Here is a 24,702-nt window from a genome sequence, read left to right as displayed (position 1 = left end):
ATACTCATGGAGTTTACTTGAATATGTTTGAATAGCAAATCAGTGGAGGTATAAAATATTTCAAGTTAATTTATGATGTTTTTTATAACATCTGTTTAATGTTAGCTGATTTCCGAACTTAACACATGCTTGTAGCCAAAGGATACATTACTAATCAAAAACACGTATTACTACGATGAACACAGTAATAATAAAAATGGGGGTGATTAGGGTGATGATAATGATTTCCTTATGCTGATAATGGCGATGATGATGATGACTACGACGACGACGACGGCGACGGCGACGACGACGACGATGACGATGATGATGATGACGATGATGTTGACGATGACGATGACGATGACGATGACGATGACGATGACAATGACGATGATGATGATGATGATGATGATAATTGACAAGTTTCTCTATTTTGTTCGTCGGTGAAGCGTCATGGTGTAACTTCATGGTGGAACTTAAGCAACAAAAAAAAATGTCCTGTAAAAAAATTTACAATAAATGATAGCAACATGTTAGCAATATATAAGCAAAATATGATATATAAATATAGAATAATTATAATAGGAAACAGGGGCGGATCCAGGAAAAACATCTGACTGTAGAGCATAGATGCAGAATAAAGATAAGAAAAAATAAGCTATGTGAGGAAAATGAATCAATTCCCTCAAGTCTGAGTGGAGCATTTGCTCAATTGCAATAGTCTGGATCCGCACCTGGGAAAATATCTGTGACAATTTTTTAGTTTGTCTGCATGAAACAATCGAAAGCACAGAGTTCTTCAGGTTCTGTTTTAAAAAAAATCATTGCCTATCTACTTGACCTTGTTAGTTGTAATAAACAGCAAAGCGGAAAAGCGTCAGAACTACGAAAAACAAAGCGGCATTGTCTTTTTGCCAATTATCATCAATCAAGTTGAGTGCCTCCGACGTTATCATTCGCTAATAGCTCGTGCCTTAGGCGAAAATACCGATACTAAAATTGCACAATCATGGATTCAACAGCCTTTTAGGTCTTCCCTATCATAATAGTTTTGTCATTGGTTATTATTGTTGACAAAGTTTCACTTTTTTTATTTTCCGTTGCGAAGGAATCAAAACGCGATATTGAAACACTTGTTTCAAAAGATGTGCATAATATAGTTTACTTCCGATCGTCATTCTCGGGAATATGCCTTTTCACGTGGACCTTGAAATATGTTGGCATCCAGGCCTGTACCCAGCAGGGATGCACCCCCCACAACGGCAGAAAGCCCATTTTCCGTTCTCAACAGACGTGCTAGTTGTAAACAAAACTATAAAGCATAAGCTAGGTTACTCTGGTATGTCATCAATCCATTTTGTTCTTTCGGGGGTGGTCAGAAAACTCTCTCCCCCCTCCCACCCCCCCCCCCCCCCCCCAAAAAAAAAAATAGGCCCACTTTTTCGGATTTCTCACCCTTCCAAGAAAAATCCGGGCCTGGCATCGCATTGGATGTATAGAGAATGTAAAACGTCACTATCATGAAGCTCCAGTGAGTTCGTAAGCGTCACACATTATCATGAATAACATGAAAACAAATATGGCACACAGGTTTACGGACCATCATGGTATATCCTACAGGTTTTCTTTGTTGTGAAATTTCAGTATAGCCGACTATAATTCTAGAAAATTGCCATCCTCAGGGACCCAGGGCGTACTGAGCGGAAACGTGCGCTGAGCGTAACGAGCGCGAGTCTGGCGTTACGCTTGTTTACTCTCAGTACTCCCTGGGTCCCCGAGGATGGAAAATTGTACCCTCAATGCTTTTCGCCACCCTCGACGACATTCACCCTCGGGAATTACCGACACTTTGAAATGATTATTTACGATAATTTCACAACTGGCAAAGTGCACGACAGAGGCAAGCACGGCTCTTATTTGCCATGATATCGTGGCGCCTTAAGGCTGCCGTTGGTTTTTGATTGGAGCAAATATCTATCTGGACACAGATAACATACCCGGCGAAACCCGACCCGGCGGAAATTATCGGCCTACACGACGAGCTTTCAGCCTCCGCGGCACCCGGTAAAATTTTTAAATCAACCCTAACAATTTCTCTCTTATCCGACGGGTAAGTTAAGTGACCGGCGGTAAATAAAAATTAGTTGACCCGGTGGAAATTTTAAACCCGGCGAGTTCCCCCCAAAAAACGAAGAAAATGATTAGCCGGGTCTGTTACAGAGGGGTGTATCTGGGTATACATCACATACTCGCGGAATTTTCATCATCGTACTGTATGTTTTTTAGGTGGTGAATATGGCCTCCGATAGCGAAGTTCAGGGGAGATCACCGGAATCATCTGAGCACGAAGGCCCGCCGGTCCGAGATGGTTATAAATAGAAAGTGTAGCGGAGAGAAAGGTCATCACCATTATCATTACAGTCATCATTATCATCATAATAATTTATTCACGGAATCGAAGCCTTTTTGTTTGTTTGTGGTTTAAATTCGGGGCCGCACAAACTCAATATTTTATTTGCGGACCCTTGAGGTGCTAGAATCGAGTTTCTCTAGTCTTTTATTCATTGGACAGGAAAAAAGATATGACAAATATAGAATTTTTTTTATCAATAACAAATGCTAAATAATTATAATTTCGATAGAGACGAGTTTGTGTTTATCAGGTTATGGACCCGGGTCCCATCAGGGAAGTAGTAACAACGTGAAATAAAGGAGCCAATTGTTCTAATATTTTTGGAACCAATCCTTGAAGATAGAATATTTTAATGTCTGTTTTTTGTAAGGGATTGGTAGAGTGAACACCGTTTCCCTCTTTTGTTATGGGATTCAGTTTTTCTGGCCGTTCATTTAGCTATCCCCTAAATATGCAATCGAAACCTTGTCTTATATTCGGCCGAATCCCGGTTTCCTTTCTATAAAATTATTGTTCCATTTCGTAAAAACGCCCTCCATTGAACAATCCCACTTTTGTAAATCACCTCTCGAGTTGGAGTGTCACATCGCCGGGTGGTTTCCGAATCTCTCTTGCAATACAATGGTACCTCTATTAAGCGGACACCCTCGCGTCCAAGCCAAGTGATGTGTGTTCTATGGTACCAACAATGCATCATTGTCAAAGTACAAAATAAAATTATTAACGATGCAATATCTCCTGTAACTTCCCAAGAAACACCCTTGCACGCTATTGGCAGATTAGGATCACTCTCATGATCATGTGACCCAATTTATAAGCCAATCAAATCCAAAGTGCTCGAGACATAACCTATGAATAATTTTCCCTTTGTTTTTCACTAATAAAGTAAATTCAACTCTGGTCTAGAAGCGTTGAATCGCTGTACGATACAAGCAAGAATGGCTCATTACAAAGAGACATTAGAGAATTATTCATGACACCATATCTCTCTTGATTTCCAGGGAAAATCCTCCAAAATCTAAGATTGCGATGGTTTACTCATACCGTCCTTGTAGTTGAAGCTATTAGACAATCAGATGGAAGGTTATGGATATCTGATATCATGAATAATTTTTCTATTGTTTTTCGTTAATGAGGTAAATTTGCCCCATATTGAACGTTTGCATCTGTGTAGATCCAAAATGCCTTATTATAGAAAAACAATAGAGAAATTATTCATGGCGCCGTAGCTCCGTTGATTTTAAAGTAAATCTCAACAAACGCTAAAGTTAAATTAGGCCCTCTCCCTTAATCAAGTGACCCAATTAATCGGCATTTTGGATTAAAGCCGAATTGTCACCAGTTTACTTCCGGTGGTCCGACGGAAACCTCAACCATTAAAAGACAAAAGAATCTATTCGAATCCGAAATATTAAACAGGCCATCCGCTCTAAATTAGCAGTCACATCCTAAAAGAAACTTCCAATAGACACACTGCTTTCTATATTTTGAAATATTTTTCGTGTTTTCCGTTAAAAATTATCGGAGATTCTTACGTAATCGACCGGAAGTAAACTGGTGACAATGCGGCTTTAAAGGCACTCGAGTTATAGAACCATATAAATTTCCCTTCGTTTTCGCGATGATGAGGTGGAGTTCACCCCAGACAGGGGGCGTTAAACGGTAACCGTAAAACGGTTCGAAATGCCTTATTATTGAATAACAATGGAAACATTATTCATGAAGTCATATGTTTATTAGCTCAAAAGAGAAATCTTACAAAATCTAAGGGTGCATTTAGGTTGATATTGATTTTCCCATTTCCCGTTAAGGAACTTCTAGTGTTCTCTGCCACAAAAGGAATTTTTAAACCATGCAAAATATACATTGCGCTCCCGAGTGGCTTGGACCACCAACCTTGATCGCGGGCGCCACATAGACTTGGGTGGAAACCATGTTACTGGCACTACTTTAAAAACATCATTAGACTATGCAAAAACAAATATTTCCTCCCGGGGTGGGCTCAAACAACCAACCTTTCGGTTAGATGAATGTAGCACTTGACTCGTGGCAAATAATGGTTTCTGGAGGGCTTGAACCACCAGCCTTTCGGTTAACGTCAGAACTTACAACGCTGATGGACAAAGGTCGTGTGGCTGAGCACGCCTCGTTATGCGTGAGGTTCCTGTACAAATTACAAGCTTGGCCAGGGGATGTTAGTGTTCTCATTTCTCGCTGTGTTGTTGAAGCGATAAGAAATCTATATCCTACTAAACGTTGTGGGAAAATCAGAGGGACCAGCTTTTTTTTGTTGCCATACCTTCCTGCCTAGAGCTTTCTGTGTCCCCTCGATTTCTTCGCGAGCAGAGGAGGGTACCATATGGCCTTAAAACAAAATCATCAAGTCGATTTCATGCAGCAAACGATTTATTTGTCTGAACGTTAAAAGAGCGACAATTTTATAAAAAAGTGATGAGAAATGCGGGGTGATTCCTACATATCTTTTGATTATATATATCATTTTCGAGTAATATTGGCAATCATTTCTCATCCCTTTCCAAGTGTCATAGCAGTAACAGTTACAGCATATAGAGATTTGTACAGTAAAAAAAAAAAAAAAAACGTCGCGCCCTTCCCAGGCCATATTAACAGTTCAGGGGCCAATCAACAACGTACTAACTGATAATAACCAGTCAACACTTGGCAAAAAGAGTATATGGCGCATAGGAACTTTGCGGACTGTGATTTCGCTCCCCGATTGGCTAACGTATTTATAAACCTGTTTACGTCACGGTCCATGTTATCAGAATCTGAGGTCGCAGCAATGGGGGGAGGGGAGACGATGTGCGAAGATACTTTTAAAACATTATTCTTCTCCAACGTGTATAACATTTACTGTATCGCGGGATGGATAGCTTTGCCGCTGACACTGATAATTCTAAGAGATTTAATAATGACGCAGTCAGGGCTTAGGCAAAATATAAAAGGGTAATAGATATGTTGGGCACGATTCCCAAATTTTGAATTCTAACGGAACACCGTTTTGTACCCTCTGATTGGTCGACGCATTGCAGTGAGATAGCTTTGTTGGAAGCCATAAATGTGTAGGCTAATTAGGATTTTGACTGAAGGAAGCGAACATGTATTTTGTAGCTTGGAATTTATGAGGGCGAGTTCACAGAATTCTGAAAATCGCAGCGATTCTTGTCTTGTTTGAATGTAAAATGTACGTGTTTGTCAATAAAGACAAGCGTTTGTTTTAACATGCTTATTACATCGGAAATATTTCTAGGGGGCCGCAATCCTGGTGTCAAAACGGTGGAAAATCAAATTTTAATAAGCCCTCAGCCTCTCTTCAAATCGAAAAAGAAATAGATCGTTAGGGTCGTATTAGAGCTTTTGCCGGTAATTTCAACATATATAATCGCCCATCCCTCCACTTGTAACGACGGTATGGCTTCACGTCCGCATTACAAAAAATTCGAATGATAACACAAGAACACCGACAAAAAAACTAGCTTTGTACACTCAAGGCGCTTTACACCCTTGCTATACTACAGTATTCTACAAAATTACACCAATCACCCCACACCCAGCTCTCTTTAAATAGCCTGCCGCGCATCCAGCGGTCAGGTAAAATTTGTACTCGATTGCATTTTGTCCTTGGATGAGATTGGTCGTTCTACTACACTGTTATTGCTTTTAGTTTCTTCAGCGTTTGCTTTGCTGTATCATTTGCGTAAAACAACATGGCGACGGTTTTCAATGCGACGCACGCTACCGTGAACACCTTAACAGTAAAGAAGTCCGATTAGAATGCGTGAGATTGATCTGATTGGCATCATCCTCACTAGATAACCAATTTGGCAGAGACATTTCAGAGCGTATCAGAACAAGATCAAGGAATCCACCTAGTTAAAAAGTTCGTGTAAATCAAAACAGCCAATCTCGCATGCTAGTTTGCATTCTTAAAATTTTGTCTTGGTCTACGTGCGTCGCAGTAAAGCAGCTCTTGCCAATGGAAATGAGATGACGAGTTTTGAAATTGCTACGAGCCACGAAGCTCATGGTGCTTGATTATCAACATAGCGGTAAAGCCACTGGGTTACTAAGTCGAGAATCAGCCCCTTCTGTTACTAGAGCGGTTCTGTCTTTCACGAGAAGACCTCCTAAGAGTTTCTGCTGCAATACGGAACTCCCAGCGAACGCCCAGACACGCGGTACCACGTTGAGGATATCCCAAATAACGTAAAAGACATTGTGGCATACCGAGTGCAGCATGCAATAACGATCACGTGACGTGCTACCATCGCGTATTCTAAACGTCAAAACACAGCACTGTGTGATCGAGATCATGTCACATGGTCTCGAGAAATCACGTGACGGGTTAATATCCCCCGCCCGAGAAGAACGAGAACCCCCCGCCGAACGGGCTGATGGGAGTTTCTGGTACAGAGGGTCCGAAAAAGACGTCGTCGGAGGTAAGTTTGGCGCCGATGTTCCACGGTTCCGATGTACTCCGCTGAATCTTTGGAAGAGCGCGATGAATGGCTTCAAGCGATGCCAGGATCTGAAACAAATTAAGTGTATATGTAACCACATAAACATCTCCAAATAATGTTAATATATTATCCTGAAAGTGTTCACGGTAATTATGTGAAAATATTGAAGATAATCACTTGGAAATATTTGTTATCATGTGGAAATGTTCATGTAATCACGTGTAAATACTCATGTAACCAGGTGAAAATGGCCATGTTACCACGTAAAAATGGCCATGTAACCAGGTGAAAATGTAATGAAACAAAAATGACCAATCTTCTTGGTGTGGGAAGAGTAATCACGCAGAGTTACCCAAGAACTTCTTGGTGTGGGGCGAGTAATCATGCAGAGTTACCCAAGAACTTCTTGGTGTGGGGCGAGTTATCATGCAGAGTTACCCAAGAACTTCTTGGTGTGGGGCGAGTAATCATGCAGAGTTACCCAAGAACTTCTTGGTGTGGGAAGAGTAATCACGCAGAGTTACCCAAGAACTTCTTGGTGTGGGGCGAGTAATCAAGCAGAGTTACCCAAGAACTTCTTGGTGTTGGGCGAGTAATCATGCAGAGTTACCCAAGAACTTCTTGGTGTGGGGCGAGTAATCATGCAGAGTTACCCAAGAACGTCTTGGTGTGGGAAGAGTAATCACGCAGAGTTACACAAGAACTTCTTGGTGTGGGGCGAGTAATCAAGCAGAGTTACCCAAGAACTTCTTGGTGTGGGAAAAGTAATCATGCAGAGTTACCCAAGAACTTCTTGGTGTGGGAAGAGTAATCACGCAGAGTTACCCAAGAACTTCTTGGTGTTGGAAGAGTAATCATGCAGAGTTACCCAAGAACTTCTTGGTGTGGGAAAAGTAATCATGCAGAGTTACCCAAGAACTTCTTGGTGTGGGAAGAGTAATCACGCAGAGTTACCCAAGAACTTCTTGGTTTGGAAGAGTAATCATGCAGAGTTACCCAAGAACTTCTTGGTGTGGGGCGAGTAATCATACAGAGTTACCCAAGAACGTCTTGGTGTGGGGCGAGTTATCACGCAGAGTTACCCAAGAACTTATTGGTGTGGGAACAGTAATCACAAGCAGAGTTACCAAAGAACTTCTTGGTGTCTGAAAAGTAATCACACGCTGAATTTACGGTTTACCTGTGGGAAGAGAGGCCTCTCATCTCGGTTGAATTTAATACACTCAAGGCAAAGCCTGTTGAACGCTTTAGGGATGTCGTTCCGTGCTTTGCTCATGTCCGGTCTAAGATAGCCTCGTCCGACCATGTAAAGAATCTAGAGTGATAACACGAATGGAATCAGAATTACAACGATTTGACCTGACTCTTTCTGCATATCCAAACTATTTGCATTTCCGTGCCTTATGAAGTGCACTTCCAATACACTTCTGAGCTACAAACGATGCATTCAATGCCTTATGGGTTATACTGCTTGCAATGCTTTCTGGGACACCCTGCCTGTAACTTTTGTGTTTTACCTCCACCGCCTGCAATGTCTTCTGGGCTATGAAGCCTGCAATGCATACCGGGTAATGCTTCTGCGATGCTCTGTGCATAACACTGTCCTCAACATCTACGCTATCCTATCTACAAATGCCTGCTAGACATTTGACAATAAAACTGCCTGCAAGCCTTTGGGGTAACTGCCTAATTAGCCTTCTGGGATAGCTGGTATGACTTGAAAAACTACAGACTAAAGCTGTAGAATACCTAGGTGGTCTGAGTAGGCGTGGTGTCAGCAAAATGAATAAACTAAGGTTGAAGAACACCATGTTTAACGCCTTTTTAAAAACAGATTTTTGCTGAGCGTTAGCCTTTCATTGGAGTAAATGCCTTCCCGAATGACTTTCTGCAATGCCTTCTTGGCAAGCTACTGCAAAGCCTTTTTGGTTGTAATGCTTGCAATGCATTTTGGACTACTTTGTGATCAACCTGTAATGGGCCAGACTGAATGTCTCCTAGATCACAATTCTTGGAATGCTTAGATAAAATCCTCACTACGTTGGAGCTCACCTGATCTTTGTTGCCAACATGTGCATAGGGAAGAGTGCTCGAAAGTAGCTCGTACAGCACAATACCAAATGCGTAAACATCGGAATGAAATGAATATGGATTCGGATCCAACATACGGATGACCTCCGCAGCCTGAAAACAGCTAAAGTTAGTTCCAAGCTTCACAAACATTTTCCAATTCTATCCAGTTCCTGATCTGTTCTTGCCACCCATAGTTTAACATACTATTACTAGCGACATAAATGTTTCTTACCATCCATAGTATTGATCCCGAAGGTTGTTCTGAGTATTGGCTTCCACTCCATCGTGTTTTGATCGTTGCGAGACCAAAGTCCCCGATCTTAACAGTAAGGTCTTCCTGGAGAAAAATATCTACGCCACGAATTAAGGTTGACTTCGTAGTATTAAAAAATGACTTTTACACGTTGTTTGCGTGAATAGAGCACTCTTGTCTGACCTCACGCTAAACTATGATGATAGACTGGAGAAAGCGGACTGAATGACAGGTTTTTCATATATTGTACGTTATTTCTCCCCATTTATCACTTTCAAGTCCCCTCTTTCAATGGTATAGTTGGGAGATAGTTGAGGTTATTCTCGCAAGCTGAACAGGTTATTCTAAGAAATATAATAGGTGCGCAGGCGCGCACCCCCCCCCCCCCCCCCCATTGGCGGCCAAAATATGAGTCATTCCTTATTAAGTAATCTTCAAATACTATGCTTTTTCCATATGACACCCATGACTGCGCAACCCCTCCCCCTTGGCGGCCACAAAGTCGGTCATTTCTTATTAATCTTCAAATACTATACTTTTTCCATATGATACCCATGACTGCGCACCCCCCCCCCCCCCCCCCGGCCAATCCTGGGAACGTGACTGCATCCTACCATCACCCTTGACCTTTTTCACATCAAAAATATTCCAAGGCCTGCCTTTTCCAACCTTATGACAATGTGTTCTGGCTATCTATTTGCTATGCAGAATTCCCATTACAGACAAAAGGCGAATCTTGGAAGGGCAACTTGGTGCCTTAAATAAAGTGTGGATACTGTTGGACTTTAGATCACGGTGAATTATCTTCTTTGCGTGCAAATAGCTGCAAGAAAAACATAACAAAATGGCTCGAGTCAGATCTACCACGGATCCAGACAAAATATTTTCATGAAAACTATTTAAAATAGTTACTCTTCAAACACCAAAAGAATATTTCTTTGTTTTAGAGCACTGCCCCCTCCGACTTTAAGAATCTCCAGCAAGCAAATCGAGATGTAAGGCCAGAAAAGCGCTACTTACTCCATGCCTTGCGCCGTCTGTCGTGCAATGTCAATTAAGTTTAGCACCTCGAAGCGGTTTTCCAAGACGTGTAGATGCCGGTAGAGACTGGAGCCCTCACACCACTGAGTGACGATCGCAAGCTTCGGCTTAGACATGCACCCCATGAACAACAATACATTCACGTGGCGAGTTTTCCTTGAGGCAACACAAAGTAGTAGTATTAGCATGTACACAATTAGAAGTCAAATATGGTCAGGAAAATTTTAATTTGCTGTATCCACTGCACTGATGTTTAGTGGTAGCTTAGTATTTAAAAAAAGGATTTTGTAGCATGAAGTAAAAGGAACTCATAATGTTATCATGATGAAAACTCGGTTACTATGGCAATTCTATGCTTCTTATGCTGAAACACAAAATTTAGTAGCGTAGTATATGCAAAAGTAAAACGAAACTACGTCTTACCTCACATTAACTCAAGATACATGGCCGAAAGCTTATGTTATTTCAAAAAGAAAATACCATTTTTGGCTGCTCACCAGTCATACCAACAACCCTACCTGAGAACAGCTACCTCGTTCTTGAAGGCTTGTAACTGAGTAGGGGTGGGGTCCGTCACATTCAATGTCTTAATGGCAACCGCACCTGAATACAATGACATAAGTATTACCTCTATTATCTCCATCGACACAACCAGGATCAATAAAAAGGTGGATGAACTGCACTGTCTTTCCATATATGTTGGGTAAAATTAGGGGTTTTACTTTGCTTTTGGTCTTTCTCCCTATGTAGCGTTGCTATTTTCCTGTCTTGTATAAAGTATATTGTTTCGGATAGAAGAGGGGCACACAATATTATAAACCCTTCTTGGCAATGTGTAGAGTACATGAAATGTCAATTGTCCCTTCCGTGTCCACACATCACAACACCACACAAAATCATGCCATACCAAACCACACTATACTACTCATACCACACCACACCTCGCCATAGTACATACCATGCCAATTGCCCTTATACACAGTTCCGTATGAGCCTGATCCTATCCTAGGACCCATCTGAACTTCACCCTCCAGTATTTCCCAGTCGTCTGTGGAGTTCGCTCGTAATCGCTGCTACAGAAAGACAGAATGAGCCTACATACACCTATGACCAATGGCAGTTCTAAGATCGAAAATTACCATGAACCACGTCAAAATGTGGATAATTTATGCGATTATATTACTTATCATTTTTATTCTTAGAAATAACTATACCCATAAGCAGTGATTGGTCTTAGAACTGCCATTTGTCATTCGCCATTTGCACTTACAACGTATATTGAAATAGGTGTATCAAGAGAGTATGATTCTCAGTTTTTTATATCTTTATTGAGGAAAAATGAATAAATTAAAGAAGCTCAGAGCTTGTTGACGTTCAAAAAAGCTTTTCCGCATTATATTTTGTCATGTCGACGATTAAATTTACCTTGCTGAAACGTTCGCAAAAACTGAGCGAGGAAAGGACCAATCAATGAAGCCACATTATTCACAGCATGTTCACATCTATTGGCTAACATATGGTTATCACGTTTTAGGATTGAAAACGTAGAAAAAAGATCTTGAGATATAGAAAAGTAAGGCTCGAGATTAGCGAGCAGTAGGACAGACCAGAGCCCACGAACATGTAGTGCATGGCAAGGCAAGTGCATGGCAAGGCTAAAGAGAAAGCGTATTAAAATAAAAATGGAAAACAATCCTTGTGTTAGTTGAAGACCATTTGGTCGGTTTCTGTTTGCTTGTTTATTGAATGAGTGTTAAGATGTTTCGGACAATTCAGAACTGCGTGGAACTACCGTTTATTTGTATTCGGCTACGGATTCAAAAGGAACACATTCTGCACAATCCCGCTTTTCTGAGATTTTATGGCGTCGGCTAGCACACCGCCACCATTGAAGTTCGTAGGTCACTGGGCCGAGAATATTAGAAGGATAGGGGTTAGGGCTGAGTAAAATGCCACGGAAATAAGACGCGAGAAAAAAGGGCAGCTGAGAGCGCCGTGAAATATTTCTCGTGCCTTGTTTCCGCAGCGATGATAGCTAAGATAGTGAAGGATAGATACCGTAAGAAGTCATGCACAGAAAGGCTGGTTCCCGGCAAAGAGCTAGACTTGTATGGTTAAAAAAAGTGGAAACGTGTGGGGATAGCAGTAAGTAAAAACGTATGGGATACAAGAAGGAACGAAATAGAACGGTTTGTAATGGTTACAGTTAGTTTTTTGATCTCTCGATTTGTATCCTAAATTTCTGATTCCATGTGTACAGTGCTCAAGAGAACCAGCCTAGAACGTATGCCTGCCAACGAATGATTGTTTTGAATTAATGAATTATTTTTGGCTGAGGAGGAATAAGAATACAAAAAGCATTGCAAAACGTGCGCTAAGTTCAGAACCCAAAACGTATAATTGATAATCAAACTCTTTGTTTTGCAAGGAGTTGGCAGGCATACTTTTGTACCTTCTTGTGATCAGAATCAGGTGTGGACCTCACCCGGCCACGTGGGTATCTTGATTGCGGTACTTTGTGCGGGCTGGGCGGCCGCTCGCTTTGGTGGGCGTGTCCATTCGGTAAACCCACGCTCCCCGTGTCTAGCTTGTGCGGATGGACGTTGTTGTCGTGGAAGATGTCGTTTATTCGTGGATGCGTGGCACTTTCACTTTTGTGTCTGCCATGTCGACTACTGCGCATCAGGCGATTGCCTTCAACCGCTGGACAAATTACGAAGTGTTCAACAGTTAGCGTCTAACAGGCATTATAGAGAAATAATGATAGCTCGAACTCCCTGTTTAACTCGGCTTAATAGTCGATTATACTAAGATACTATTAACTCTGTGTTCTTGCGTCTCCGGTTTTGTAGATTCAAGTTGATGTGATTCCACTGTAAAGACTTTCTTTCAATTGTAACTACCATTCACCAGATAATGCCATCTTTTTAATTATTGCCGCTTGTAAATGTCTAGTCTCTTTGATTTTGTTAAGCTGTGACAATAGTGCACCCATACAACCTTAAAAGCAGGAAACAGTTCCCTACGATAATGCCTTTGAACCGCACCTGAGATCGTGGCGACCTGAGACCTTGACGCCTGACTGCTTCTATACAACTCCTTTAGGCAGAGAAAAAAAAATGAATAAAACATATAGTAAAATCATCAGGAGTTATTTATCTTAGTCTCTAGGTCAAACTAGGGTTAAATGTTTTCTCATGCTACAAAACCCTTGCAAATTAGAAATTCGTTCTAGCAGCAAATTAAATCCGTTTGGATCACCTCTACAATAAAAACGGACCAATTATACTTCTTGAGTATCAAGTAATTCAAGGAAAGTATCAATTTTCAAAATAACAGTTTAAAATATTAGAAAAACAACAAAATTGTCGTGAAAGTCGGAGTAACTGAATTTTAGGCTTGTTAGAAAGCTACCGAATCCAAAGAGGTAGTATTCAAATTCGGCACCACAAGTCACCACCACAGATCTGCCCACAGGCTTCCCATGAAAACCTGACATGTGGATAAAGTGCTTTCCTACCTCTAAGAAGTTGTCTGTACCAACAGCATTAATACAGACATTGGGTGCGGATATGGAACGCTCTCTTGTGATTTTTGGGTGTCCTGTGGTCTCAGCGTCATCAAACTCATTGCGGCCAGCCAATAATCTACCACCATCACAACAACAAATGACAACATTCATTTATTTCTTGTGGAGATCACTTGAATGACTATGTTTTTTTTTATCATAGTGCAGTTTAACAGTTTTATTTAGTCATATAGGCACAGTGCTATGACACGCAACAAAGAAAACGAAAAGAAAAATAATCAATAAGAAAAATGAAATTGAAAAACAATCTTAAAAGTGGTTTATTTGGATTTACTATATTCGAAAGGTGTATTAATGGTATTTTGTTTCTATGCAATATAAAAACGTGGTAGCGACTTCTGCATATTGTGTTCTGAAGAAAGCATTAGTGGTTCAGAAATAGTACAATTTGTGATTAATGCTGTCAAAAATGAAAATGAATAAGGCTTGAAAATGAATATTTTCGTGTCACAGCGATGCGCCAACCTTAGCGTCAGTAACTTAAAAAAACCATTTAACTCGTACCCACTTAAGTTTTTTAAAATTTTAAAGGTTACGTTTTTACTCAAAAGAGATACAATTAGTAAGTAACATTACTAACATAACCCCTTGTTCACTGCAGACAGTGCAGACACATGCAAGCCACACATTGCAGAAAAACTGTAAATGCCCAATTTTCTTTCAGTACCAACAATAAAAACACGTTGTTTCTCTATTAATCCGAGCCCACAAACAGGCAGCAAAAATCATTATCCATTTTATAATAAGAAATCTCGGCAAAGCTTCTTATAAAAGTACCATGAATTGATAAGAAGCTTTGACTATATAACCAAGTAAAATATATAGAAATTTGTCAAAAAGAATGTTGTCATTCCTGTGCATTTTATTCATTATTTGGGCATTCACAGCTGCAATATCATCAAGTACAATACTTTCCACTAACAATTTGAGCTCCTGCCACATCTCCATAATCTTATCAAGTATACACTCAGGCCCAGTGTCCCTATACAAAGATGAAAAGTTTATACAAGATCTTTTTGTTGATGTAATTTTGGCAAAAAGTGTCCAAAATGACAGACGTTGGGTTACATGGTTCAAAATGATTGATGCAGATTTGCTTTAAATGATATTTAAATGATTTGTGTTTAGCTCGGTTTATGGTTTATATGGTTTATGAAAGTCATTCAATCATCATGTTGGTTTAGTGGTTCAAACATTTTTTAGCAAACAAATGGCAAAGTCATTTATATTAACATTGTATTTCATTAGTACATGAAAAATAACAGCCTAGAGTATAACATGAGCAACTTAGAGCATAAAGAGAACAAACATGAAAAACCTACTGTTAGAGTATGATAAAAAAGGAAAAAGGAAGCATAACTAAAACAATGCAGCTTTTGCATTTTACAGACAACAAAGCAAAATATAAGCACACATTGCAACAGAGAGAAGCTATACCTCACACAAACAATAAAAAAATTAAACACATGACAAATGTATGGCCCTAGCCTAAGCATATAAGTTGCATAGAAGCTGGATAATGCATATTGACGGGAATTATCTATGCTTCTTTATCCTACCGTCTGTACACATCGTGGTCATCCATCGCTTGTTGGCAGATAATTGGAATTGCTGCTGCACATCGCTGATGAAACTTGTAACCACAAACTTGGCACCTAACAAATAATTTCAAATTGATAAATTTGCAATATAAATGCAATAAAATATCATAACAAAAGAAAATATGAAAAAAAAGGAAGATGGATAGGGGAAGGTGCACACGGTACAAGGTACTTCCTTTATCAATTTATACACCATCCTTTTTGAAGCGGCAAGTTTTCTGATAATCAATTAGGCTTTGGAGCCCACTAAATGACTGGAAATTTAAAAGCTGGAAATCTGTTTGGGAAGAAAATGCTCAAGTTTTCATTATTTTTAAAGATCGCAACTTCATATCATCTCTCCTCTTCCCCATCAACTCTTTCTTTCTTACAAATCTAGCGACTTTTACTATTTTTCTGTTTTCCTTTATCACACACAATGTTTAATTTTCCAAACATGACCAATGCCCCCTGCCCCGATTAAAGCAGGGGGATGGGTGAACAGCACATATAAAAGATATGATACAAAAAGATAGAAAATAAAGAGAAAAAAGGAACCACAGAAAAAAAGGAGCCATACCTAAATCCAGTAAAAAGCAATCGCCTGCAGCAGTCGCAGTATGCCAGTGTAAAAAATGTCTTTCTCATCTAGTAGGCAAAAGTGAAGTATCAGGACATCGAATTATGTTCTCATTCCCAACATACAGTTAAATATGTATACAGTTTCAGTTCCCTTGGCCAGGATTTTCAGCAGGGGGAGGGGGTTTGTTTACCCATAAAGGGGACCATTTTCTTTTATAGTAGATACTGTAGCACGTCCTACCTCGCAATGGTACTTAATTTTCTCAATTAAAGCTGACCTTCCAGTCGAGCTACAGGCCTGAGTTCTCAATGCATTTTAAAAGCTTGAGAAGTGAAGACTTTGCTATTGAGCAATTGATGAACATTGAAGAATGTCACAGATATGAAAGGTTGCAATAAATGTGCGTCTTTTTGTAATTGTTCTAAATATAAATTTAAATTTCATAACATACGTCGAATGTGAATTGTTCAGAGTTTGGAGAATACACTGGGTTTAAACAAGAACTGTATGTACATAGGGTTCAGTTGTCAAACATGCCTGTCAAATAATGGGGGGCCATGATGTTCAAACCCAGGGGACTTGAAGGACTTACAAAATTGTGGGATATACTGTTTGTGTGAGGAAGATCATCAATCATTTCCACAGAAATCTAGGAGTAAAAAGCATTAATTAGTACATCATTAATTGGTTGAAAAAGAAGCAAAACAAGCAGATACAGGGATAATACAGCCACATTACATTGTACCTTATAAAGATATTACAGTATTTGCGATAATCAATCCCTTTGTCTATTATTTTATAAATAAATTCATCTTTGTACACACAGTTGCAGTAATTTTTAATAATTAAAATTACTGTACTGTATTCAGCGCAAACAACTACAGTGCAGGTTTTGTTGTTCCTTGAGTCCTGTTGTCTGTACCATGGTTCAATGGTGATAATATGTTTCAAGAGCTTCAATTATTTCTTGTCTTCACCAACTGATGACTTACAAATTACAAAAAAAAAACGTTTCATATTATTTGCTGGCCAACAAGTTTTGCCTGGTGACCTATACACTAACCTCTTCTCCTTCAAGTTCGAATAGATGTGTATCCCAACTGATAATGTCTCTAAAACATGAAATTTTTGGAAAAGGTTTAGGACATATCAGGACACAGCCAAGGAATATGACCCAAGGGTGCCTATGAAAACCCTTATTTGTACAAAGTGTACAAAAAAGAGAAGTAATTCTTGACATCATTATTTTAGCAACTGAGATCCAGTTTTTCCAGAGCTGGCCACACCAGTGGTGTATAATAAAATGAACACCTGAAAGTGTAGGTACACACATTGCATCTTACTTAAAAATGTCAGGCTCTCTTTAAAAATTAGTACTTGAATCTTACAAATGTTCGTCTTTAATTATCAAGACTTATTCACGGAAGAGTGATTGAAATTTATGCACCAGCTTTGAAGAGTGATTGAAATTTATGCACCAGCTGTTTGAATACCAGTTTTTGGTGGACCCATTTTATTTTAAAATATATCAGCCTGTGAAGCAAGAACAAAAGGGTACAGAAAGGAGGGAGATCAAACAAAAGTAAAAGTGCTAGAAAATGTTTGGTAGCTGGTAGGTAGACTAAATAAGTCTGCAACAAAAGAACAACTATTTAAATACCATTTGGGTAATTTTTAACATATTGCACAATATACATAATTGCTGCATAATTTTCAATTCATAACACATTATTTCCGGAAAAAGGGGAATAATTTGGGTGAAAAAATTCTGGAAGGCCTGCAATCATACCTGAAATGTACCTTATTTCACAAGAAATGCTTTCAAGGAAAAAGCTCACTACACACAAAAAAGCATCTTTTATGTCCCTCTCCGAGGTGTATACAGCCTATCCTATCCCTCCCATTGCTTGCTACAAACCAGGATTGAAAATCCAAATTTAAAGTACAACATCTGTCATTTTCTTTACTTCCTTTACCTGGTTCCGCAGTGGAATATCAAGCATGTTTCTATTGCAATTCCACGCATTCTCATACGCTTGTCCAGGGCCTGCTTGAGAGTAACACCAGGCTGACATTTGATCTATCAATCAACAATAAGAGTGACATTAGAAGACTCAGTAAAAAAGGAAAATCTATTGAGGCAAAACATGCGAAATTTAAAGTAATGACTGGTACTAAGTTAGGTTATCATACTACTTCAACTAGAATTAGCTGGGAGAGTGAGTTTTTAAAATGCTACATAATTGAACATGTTCATCACTTGGTGTTTCAGGAAAATCAAACCGCCTTGACTTAATACAAATGGGAGTGATGCTGGTTACTATTTCTATATTCTATTTCATCAACTCTTAACTTCTCACACTTAATTTGTATAAACCAATCTTAGTCAGAGAACAAAATTTTGTCCCAGACTTGTCAACTGCCATCCTTGTCCATATCAATGGTGATCAAATATATCTAAAGTTACACCCAAGTTAACTGGGAGAGCAGTACAGTTCCTGAACAGAAAGTTATGTTACTTTGTAAAGATTGTTAAAGTTCTCTAGCACCATTGAGAGGGAGTGTTTAGGGACCATGGAGAGGAGTGTTTAGAGGCATATTGTGGCTATTTTCTAAAAGCCCAAATGGTTGTGTTCTTGAACCAGAAGAACAAATATAATACACCAAAAACTGGTATTGAACTCTGCCAAATTGTCTTTAACAAGAATTCTTCTGGGCAGACTGCCCTAAAAATTTGGCAGAGTTGACAACCAGTTTATGGTGTATTGTGGCTATTTTCTAAGTGTACTACTTATTTGTTTGGGGAATTAAGCCTTTCCCTCCTCCCCCACCCACTCTAAACCCCCCTTCTTCCCAATCATTCCTCAGGCTCCTATGTGGCCTGTAAGTTTCTTCTCATATAACTTGTCAGGGAACAGTTAAAATCAGATAGACAAGATTTCACATGTCACTTTGGCATTATCTATAATTTACAGCAGTGGTAGTCTTTATTGCTGCTGTTCTTGTGAAGTAGTTTATTGACAAACATATCTGCCAGATGGAAACACAATAGATGATAAACACAATAGATGGACTATCAAAAGCTACATGGTCTTACCATGGTTCGCTGCTGGTTTGGTAGAAATGCACGCACATGAGCCCGAAGAGGAGGGGATGTTGGATTTTCACTGCCTATAATACTATTTCTCGAACTAAGAGTTGGCGAGGTGGGGCCAGATGAGGAAGATGGTGTTACGCTGGCACTCGTTGACACAGAACCACCATTTCTAAGCTCCAATAAATGCTTTTCCCTGCATTTCAGTTCACTCAGCTTACTTGTTAACTCTTGGTACTCCTGTTAAAATTGCACACATGTAAGAACAATTGCTTATTTAGAGGAGTACTTTATCCCTATGGGCAAAATAAATTGTGTTTGTACTGATTTTTAATCAGGACACACAAAAATGAATTATCCAATCTTGTATTTCTGAATCATCTGATACATTTAACGCAATAACAAGTATTGGCCTTTGAGTCAAAATTTATTTCAAAATATTTATCAAATAAACTTTCACTATTTTCATATTTCCATGACGAATATCATACTCATACGAAATTCCAAAAGTTATGAAGTTACGGAGCGTTTGACAAATAAGCTAAACGAAGATGCAAAAATCTTAATTAACTTACTACACCTTTTGAATAAAAGGATTTTACTAGTGACCGCTGACGAATTCGAAAGTCTTGATGCAAAAATCAAATATAGGTCGATATTACAGACATAATAGCAATTGTAGGATACCCGTACAAATAAAATTTTATTATCAAACCTAAGCTCGAAGAATGTTGCCAATTAATTCAGTTTAACGCAGTTTACTGAACGTTTTATTTTGTGGAAGTCTCCATATTTTTCCGTGTTCGTAATTATTTTTCAGAACGACTGTCTAAAAAGATCTGAACCGATATCGATATATATCACTCAGATTTACATATCTCTTCTATGGCGAAGTTCTTGCCCCAAATCGAGCCCTAAAACATTACATTTACATTAATATTTACAGAGCCTTTGCTTTGACCAAAGATCAATTCGTAGTCAGCAAGTCGCCAATAGCAAAATAATTTCTCAGTTTAGACAGATGATCAGAATGCAGAGAATAAAATATGTCGGTTTTGTCGACCAAAAAAGGAAAAAAAAAGTAGGTTTAGCAAATGACAATGCTGGTTTTGAGCAAAAGTTACAATGGCACAAAAGAAAATTTTGTTGTATGGTTGCGTTAAGACAGAAAATTGAATACGGATGGAGGTCAGGTTTTAAGCCAGGACTCTGCAACACTGAGCTCCTTGCACAACCAAACCTGCGCTGTAATCATACTCAAACGTTATATTCACCTCAAGAAAGATCGAAGGCGGGTGTTGGATGTTCGAGAACTGAGCATTAAGTTGGTCCAGGTTTTCCTTGGTTAGCCTGATCACATGTTGTACTGTTCGGACCTGCAAAGGATACATATAAATTTCCGTTAGCTAACTATATAAGTAAGCCTGCTAGAGTTTTGCATGTATACATCAAAACAAAACACAAGGGTCGACTACTCGCACGAAACCGACTAGCTCGCGATCTCGAACACTCCGCAAAATCCAAGAGCTGAACAAAACACGCCATGTATTTCTATCAACCCTCGAGATTACCTCAGATTCGTGGCTATTGGAAATGTCCTCATTTTCCTCACCGTTAAACGCGCAAGGATGGTCGCGGTGCGAGTTTGCGACCGCCATCATAGATTATTCGTTCTGTGGAGCAACACAAGGTCACGTGATGATCCACAGCCCGCACGAAGTGCTGGGTAAGAGCTCAGTTGTCGTGGAGACAAGCAACCGGAAGTGATTTGGTGTCGTACAGGAAGTAGTCAAAGAGTAAGTGTTACCCGCAATGGGGCCTTCAAATACCGCAAAATGAGCTTCCTTCACGTTTTTTCCACCGCTATTTCAAATGACATATGAAGAAAACGTTGTCGTTTTGGGGGTCTGGTACCGAGGAAACTTAGTTTCTTTTCAGGGACCTTCTCAACTAACTAAAGATGGTCACAGTAACTGTTTTTCTTTTTAAGGTTACGAAGCCCCTGGGGTACGCTCACCTAAAAATTACAAAAGTCATGAAGATTTTCCAAATAAGGAGTATATTAGTTCTCATATGTGGAAGTGACCGTGTTTGCCAAAAACGACAATTTTTGGCTCAATTTTCTTGATATGGAAATGTAAGTCTTTTTCGGCGAAATTTGCTTTTTCCCGCAAATCTGAGATCTCCTATCAATAGCACTCCTATCTTTTGCCAGCCATCAATTTAAATTTACTAAAGTTTACTAAGCCCCGAGCTGCGGCCACCTTAAAAATGACATTGAAATTGTAAGTACTACAATAAAGAATTGATAAGTTTTATATGGTGACAGCGTTCAACAAGACGAATTGGCAAAATTTTGTTGAAATCGTCTGGCGACAATGTGAGCAATGCATTTCATATTTTGTGAGCGACGAGGACTTCGACTGCTATATCTTTACGAGTAGCAAATAATTCGAACAGAAAAAGTAAACATGCCTAGGAACGATTAAATGAAAAGCTAGCACAAAAGTTTTATCCAAATATATTGCCAGTATACTTTTTGTAGTGCTTATTTTAATAAGCCTTATTAAAATAATGCCAAAACTAGAAAAAAAAAATAGCATGCAAACATTTGTCTGATCTCTTTCTTCTCTCTCTCCCCCTTCCCCCCTCCCCTCTCGCTGTTTTGCTCGCCACAGAAATCCCGAAACCCCGAAAACCGAAATTTCCGAATTAGCCCACTGGGGAGCCGGCTCGCAGGCTAGATCTTTGTTCATTATTACAGGGCTGTAGGAGGGGCTGGGGCACTGGGGGCTAGGCGTTTTCAGATAGTGCTCCCAAAAAGCCAGAAAATTGCTTCCAAAAATCACCCAAAAAGTGCTTAAAAAGTGCTCCAAAATCAAAATAGTGCTCAAATAGTGCTCCTTGGCAAAAATGAAAATTACCGTATTTTTAAAACAATTTAGATATAAGTTGTGTTTTAATTAAAATTTGAATAAAAGAAAGAATATTGCTTTTATTAAATACATGCATTAGAGTATCTTATATTGTTGTCCATGAACGGGTAAATTACACTTTAGTATGTAACAACTAACTGTTTTATAAATTACTTTGTTCTCGTTTGTGTTTGTTTACCTTTGTTATTTTTATACTACTAAAAAACAATGTTCATTTACAAACATCACCAATGTCAATAATATCAAAAACCTGATAACAGACCTTAATTATAACAATCTCCTAACGAGAAATAATTACAGTAGATGTAAAACAGGAAAACATGGCAAACAGATCTTCTAGATAAGGCATTCTATTATTGTAATGAACTCCACAGGCTACCCAATATTTATGGTTACCAAAGCACAAAAATGTCGAAATCACCAGTCTTACAGTCTTAGCCTAGTTAAGATAATATTATTTGTAGTTAAGAAAACTAGAAATGTCTATATAAGACAACAAAATCTAGTAACTTGGGTTAAAAAAGCTAAAAGTTGACTTGTTTACCCAAAAAGTGCTCTCTGATCAAAATAGTGCTCCTAAACCCAAATTGCGCTAAAATAGTGCCGAGCACAATCTGGAAAGGCCTACTGGGGGCACATGCTCCCCCTGCCCACCCCTACAAAATGTAAGAAAATGACCGGGGCGTGGCTTGTGCCTTCCACCAAAAATATGATAGATAGATTACTTTATTGGTACCGTGTAAAGACTTTTACATTAGTGTGATGAATCCAATAAATTTAAAATCATAAGCCCTTGTCAAATTCTCAAAAATACATATATACAGACAAAAGAAAATAGAGAAGATAAAACATTTTTTTATCATATTTATCATATCATATCGGATCAATGTCACATCACATATCACCTCAAAATTGTCTCTTATATTTTATTTCCATTCGTTAACGAACGCACTATTGTTTTGTTGGACGAAAAGAGTTTATAGGTACGTAATATCCTGCGAAGCATAGGTTTCGCACCCTGCGCAACCCCCTCCCCCCCCCCCCCCCCTTTTCCTGTGTACACGCCTGATAGCAAAGCTACATAATGGATTTCCCGTCAAACGAAGTCACACACACCTTGTCTGTAGTTATCCAATGCAGATGAATCTCATGGGAGGGATCATATACTGTGTAACTGTGCTTACGGAAGTACCATCCGTCAATTATTCGGCTTTGTAAATTGAACAAAGCTTGCCGTCGAGAATCAGGGCTGTATTCGCGGCGATAGCGTCTGGATAACAACCATAGCGTGGGTATATTGGACATACCAAAGCAAGATAACATCATCTGGAAAGGGATAGATAGCAAAATGCTCGAATCAAACAACAATTAGTTGTCAAGGTACTCCCTCCCCCCCAGGCGCGCGTAACGCCCCCTCCCCCCAAGAGCCAAAAAAGGTTCTGTTGCTGTTTTTTTTTTCGCCAGCGTACTACGTTGAAAAAAACCTGGCAATGCTCTTGTAAGATGAACTAAAAAAAAGTCTCATTCGAAACAATGTCCCGAAATGTGAAAAGGCAATATAAAGTGCTGATAGAGGAAATGAATCGCTCCCGTTATTGATATCGAACGTATCATTGCATATGAAACAATGAATAAAAGCAGACCATACTTCCAAACATACGCTGCAACGCAGTATATCAGAATAGAGCTGGGGGTCTAGCGAACGGTACAATGCAAAGGCGATATGGGACTCAAATAATGATAAAAATGAAAAAAGCTCCTTGACAACTGAAAAGTATTTTGGGTGTAATCTCCATCATCAGACGAATTATTCAGGACAGTTGCCATGACAGATGGTTACCATGGCAACCAGTAAAGAGCCACCGCTCACAAAAAATCAGTCATACTTCTAGCAAAAATAACTCTCTAAATTTTAATCATAAAGCTCTCAAACTTTCAGAACTTTCTCTTTATGGTTTGAACTATACAATGACCAAAAATCTTGCAGATATGATAACTACTTTTTGAAAAATCACATTTTTCGAAATTGTAGCAAGTTATTGCATAATAATTGCTTTCATGGAGCCTCGTCTCCTAACAAGGTTTCAAAATACTGCTTGGAGTTTTCGTCATTGTATACATCAAACTGTAATCAATCTATCCTGAAAAAATAAAGGAGATCCAATGAATTGTCTTTCTGCCACACTTGATAGAATATTGCTCCTAGACGGAAATTTGAAGTTTTGAGATATTTACAGTCAAAGTTTTGCATTTCATTTGCATTTAGAAATGAGGTCATTGTTGACAATCTAAATGTCTAAAATTCCCCTGGAGCATAATTAGCTCCTTCAGCTTGCTTCTTTTGGTCATCTTTCCTCTTTTTTTGTCCTCTGAGGACTTTTCTTTGCTTTTTAGTTGATTGTTTGGTCTTGTACTGGGCCAGTGAAACTCTTGCGGCATCCTCCTTTAGACATCCTGCAACTGTATATCTGCCAGGAGGGATTTGTAGATGGTGCAGTAATTCTGGAACTGAGGCAAATCCATCGTTAAAATGGATAACAGCATCATATAGCCACAGTTCCAGAATATCTCTTCCGACATAGACCTCTTTGGGCACACGCTGCCAAATCAGGCCATTTAGACTTTCGTTCTGGTTTTGTGTTTTGCCATGTTAACACTTCCTGAGAAGGTTCTCATC

General features: G+C 39.2%; 1 protein-coding gene across 5 annotated transcripts; it reads right to left on the bottom strand.

The window, feature by feature from the left end:
• Window positions 1-4,783: 4,783 nt before the first annotated feature.
• LOC5519181 (serine/threonine-protein kinase A-Raf) lies at window positions 4,784-20,799 on the bottom strand. Of its 5 annotated transcripts, none has more exons than XM_048733305.1 (20): window positions 20,661-20,799; window positions 20,364-20,465; window positions 19,093-19,329; window positions 17,972-18,075; window positions 17,059-17,107; window positions 16,588-16,644; window positions 15,993-16,060; window positions 15,392-15,487; window positions 14,755-14,814; window positions 13,764-13,890; window positions 13,291-13,342; window positions 12,696-12,946; window positions 11,202-11,316; window positions 10,762-10,846; window positions 10,223-10,399; window positions 9,979-10,025; window positions 9,182-9,300; window positions 8,929-9,060; window positions 8,057-8,191; window positions 4,784-6,944 (listed from the first exon to the last, which is right to left on the bottom strand). In XM_048733305.1, exons 1-20 carry the CDS (start codon window positions 20,748-20,750, stop codon window positions 6,762-6,764), a joined length of 2,286 nt encoding a protein of 761 aa, XP_048589262.1. In that variant the 5' UTR covers window positions 20,751-20,799; the 3' UTR covers window positions 4,784-6,761. The 5 variants fall into 5 exon arrangements, with proteins under 5 accessions (XP_048589262.1, XP_048589263.1, XP_048589264.1 ...); XM_048733306.1 differs by having other exon boundaries at window positions 11,202-11,313; window positions 20,661-20,762; XM_048733307.1 differs by having other exon boundaries at window positions 12,729-12,946; window positions 20,661-20,762.
• Between the last annotated feature and the right edge of the window lie 3,903 nt (window positions 20,800-24,702).

This window comes from Nematostella vectensis, chromosome 10, assembly GCF_932526225.1.
Source record: "Nematostella vectensis chromosome 10, jaNemVect1.1, whole genome shotgun sequence".
NCBI lineage: Eukaryota > Metazoa > Cnidaria > Anthozoa > Actiniaria > Edwardsiidae > Nematostella > Nematostella vectensis.
The sequence above is the reverse complement of the archived record's forward strand: the minus strand, read 5'-3'. Positions and strand labels throughout refer to the sequence as shown.

What these genes read in the sequence shown, in the direction of transcription:
- LOC5519181 (XM_048733305.1), bottom strand. Translation starts at nt 20,750, where the DNA reads ATGATGGCGGTCGCAAACTCGCACCGCGACCATCCTTGCGCGTTTAAC. An exon ending in ACAGTATATCCCACAATTTT is followed by an intron (nt 16,061 to 16,587) that starts GTAAGTCCTTCA and finishes TTTGCCTACTAG; the next exon opens with ATGAGAAAGACATTTTTTAC. An exon ending in GTATAAGGGCAATTGGCATG is followed by an intron (nt 10,847 to 11,201) that starts GTATGTACTATG and finishes CATTGTATTCAG; the next exon opens with GTGCGGTTGCCATTAAGACA.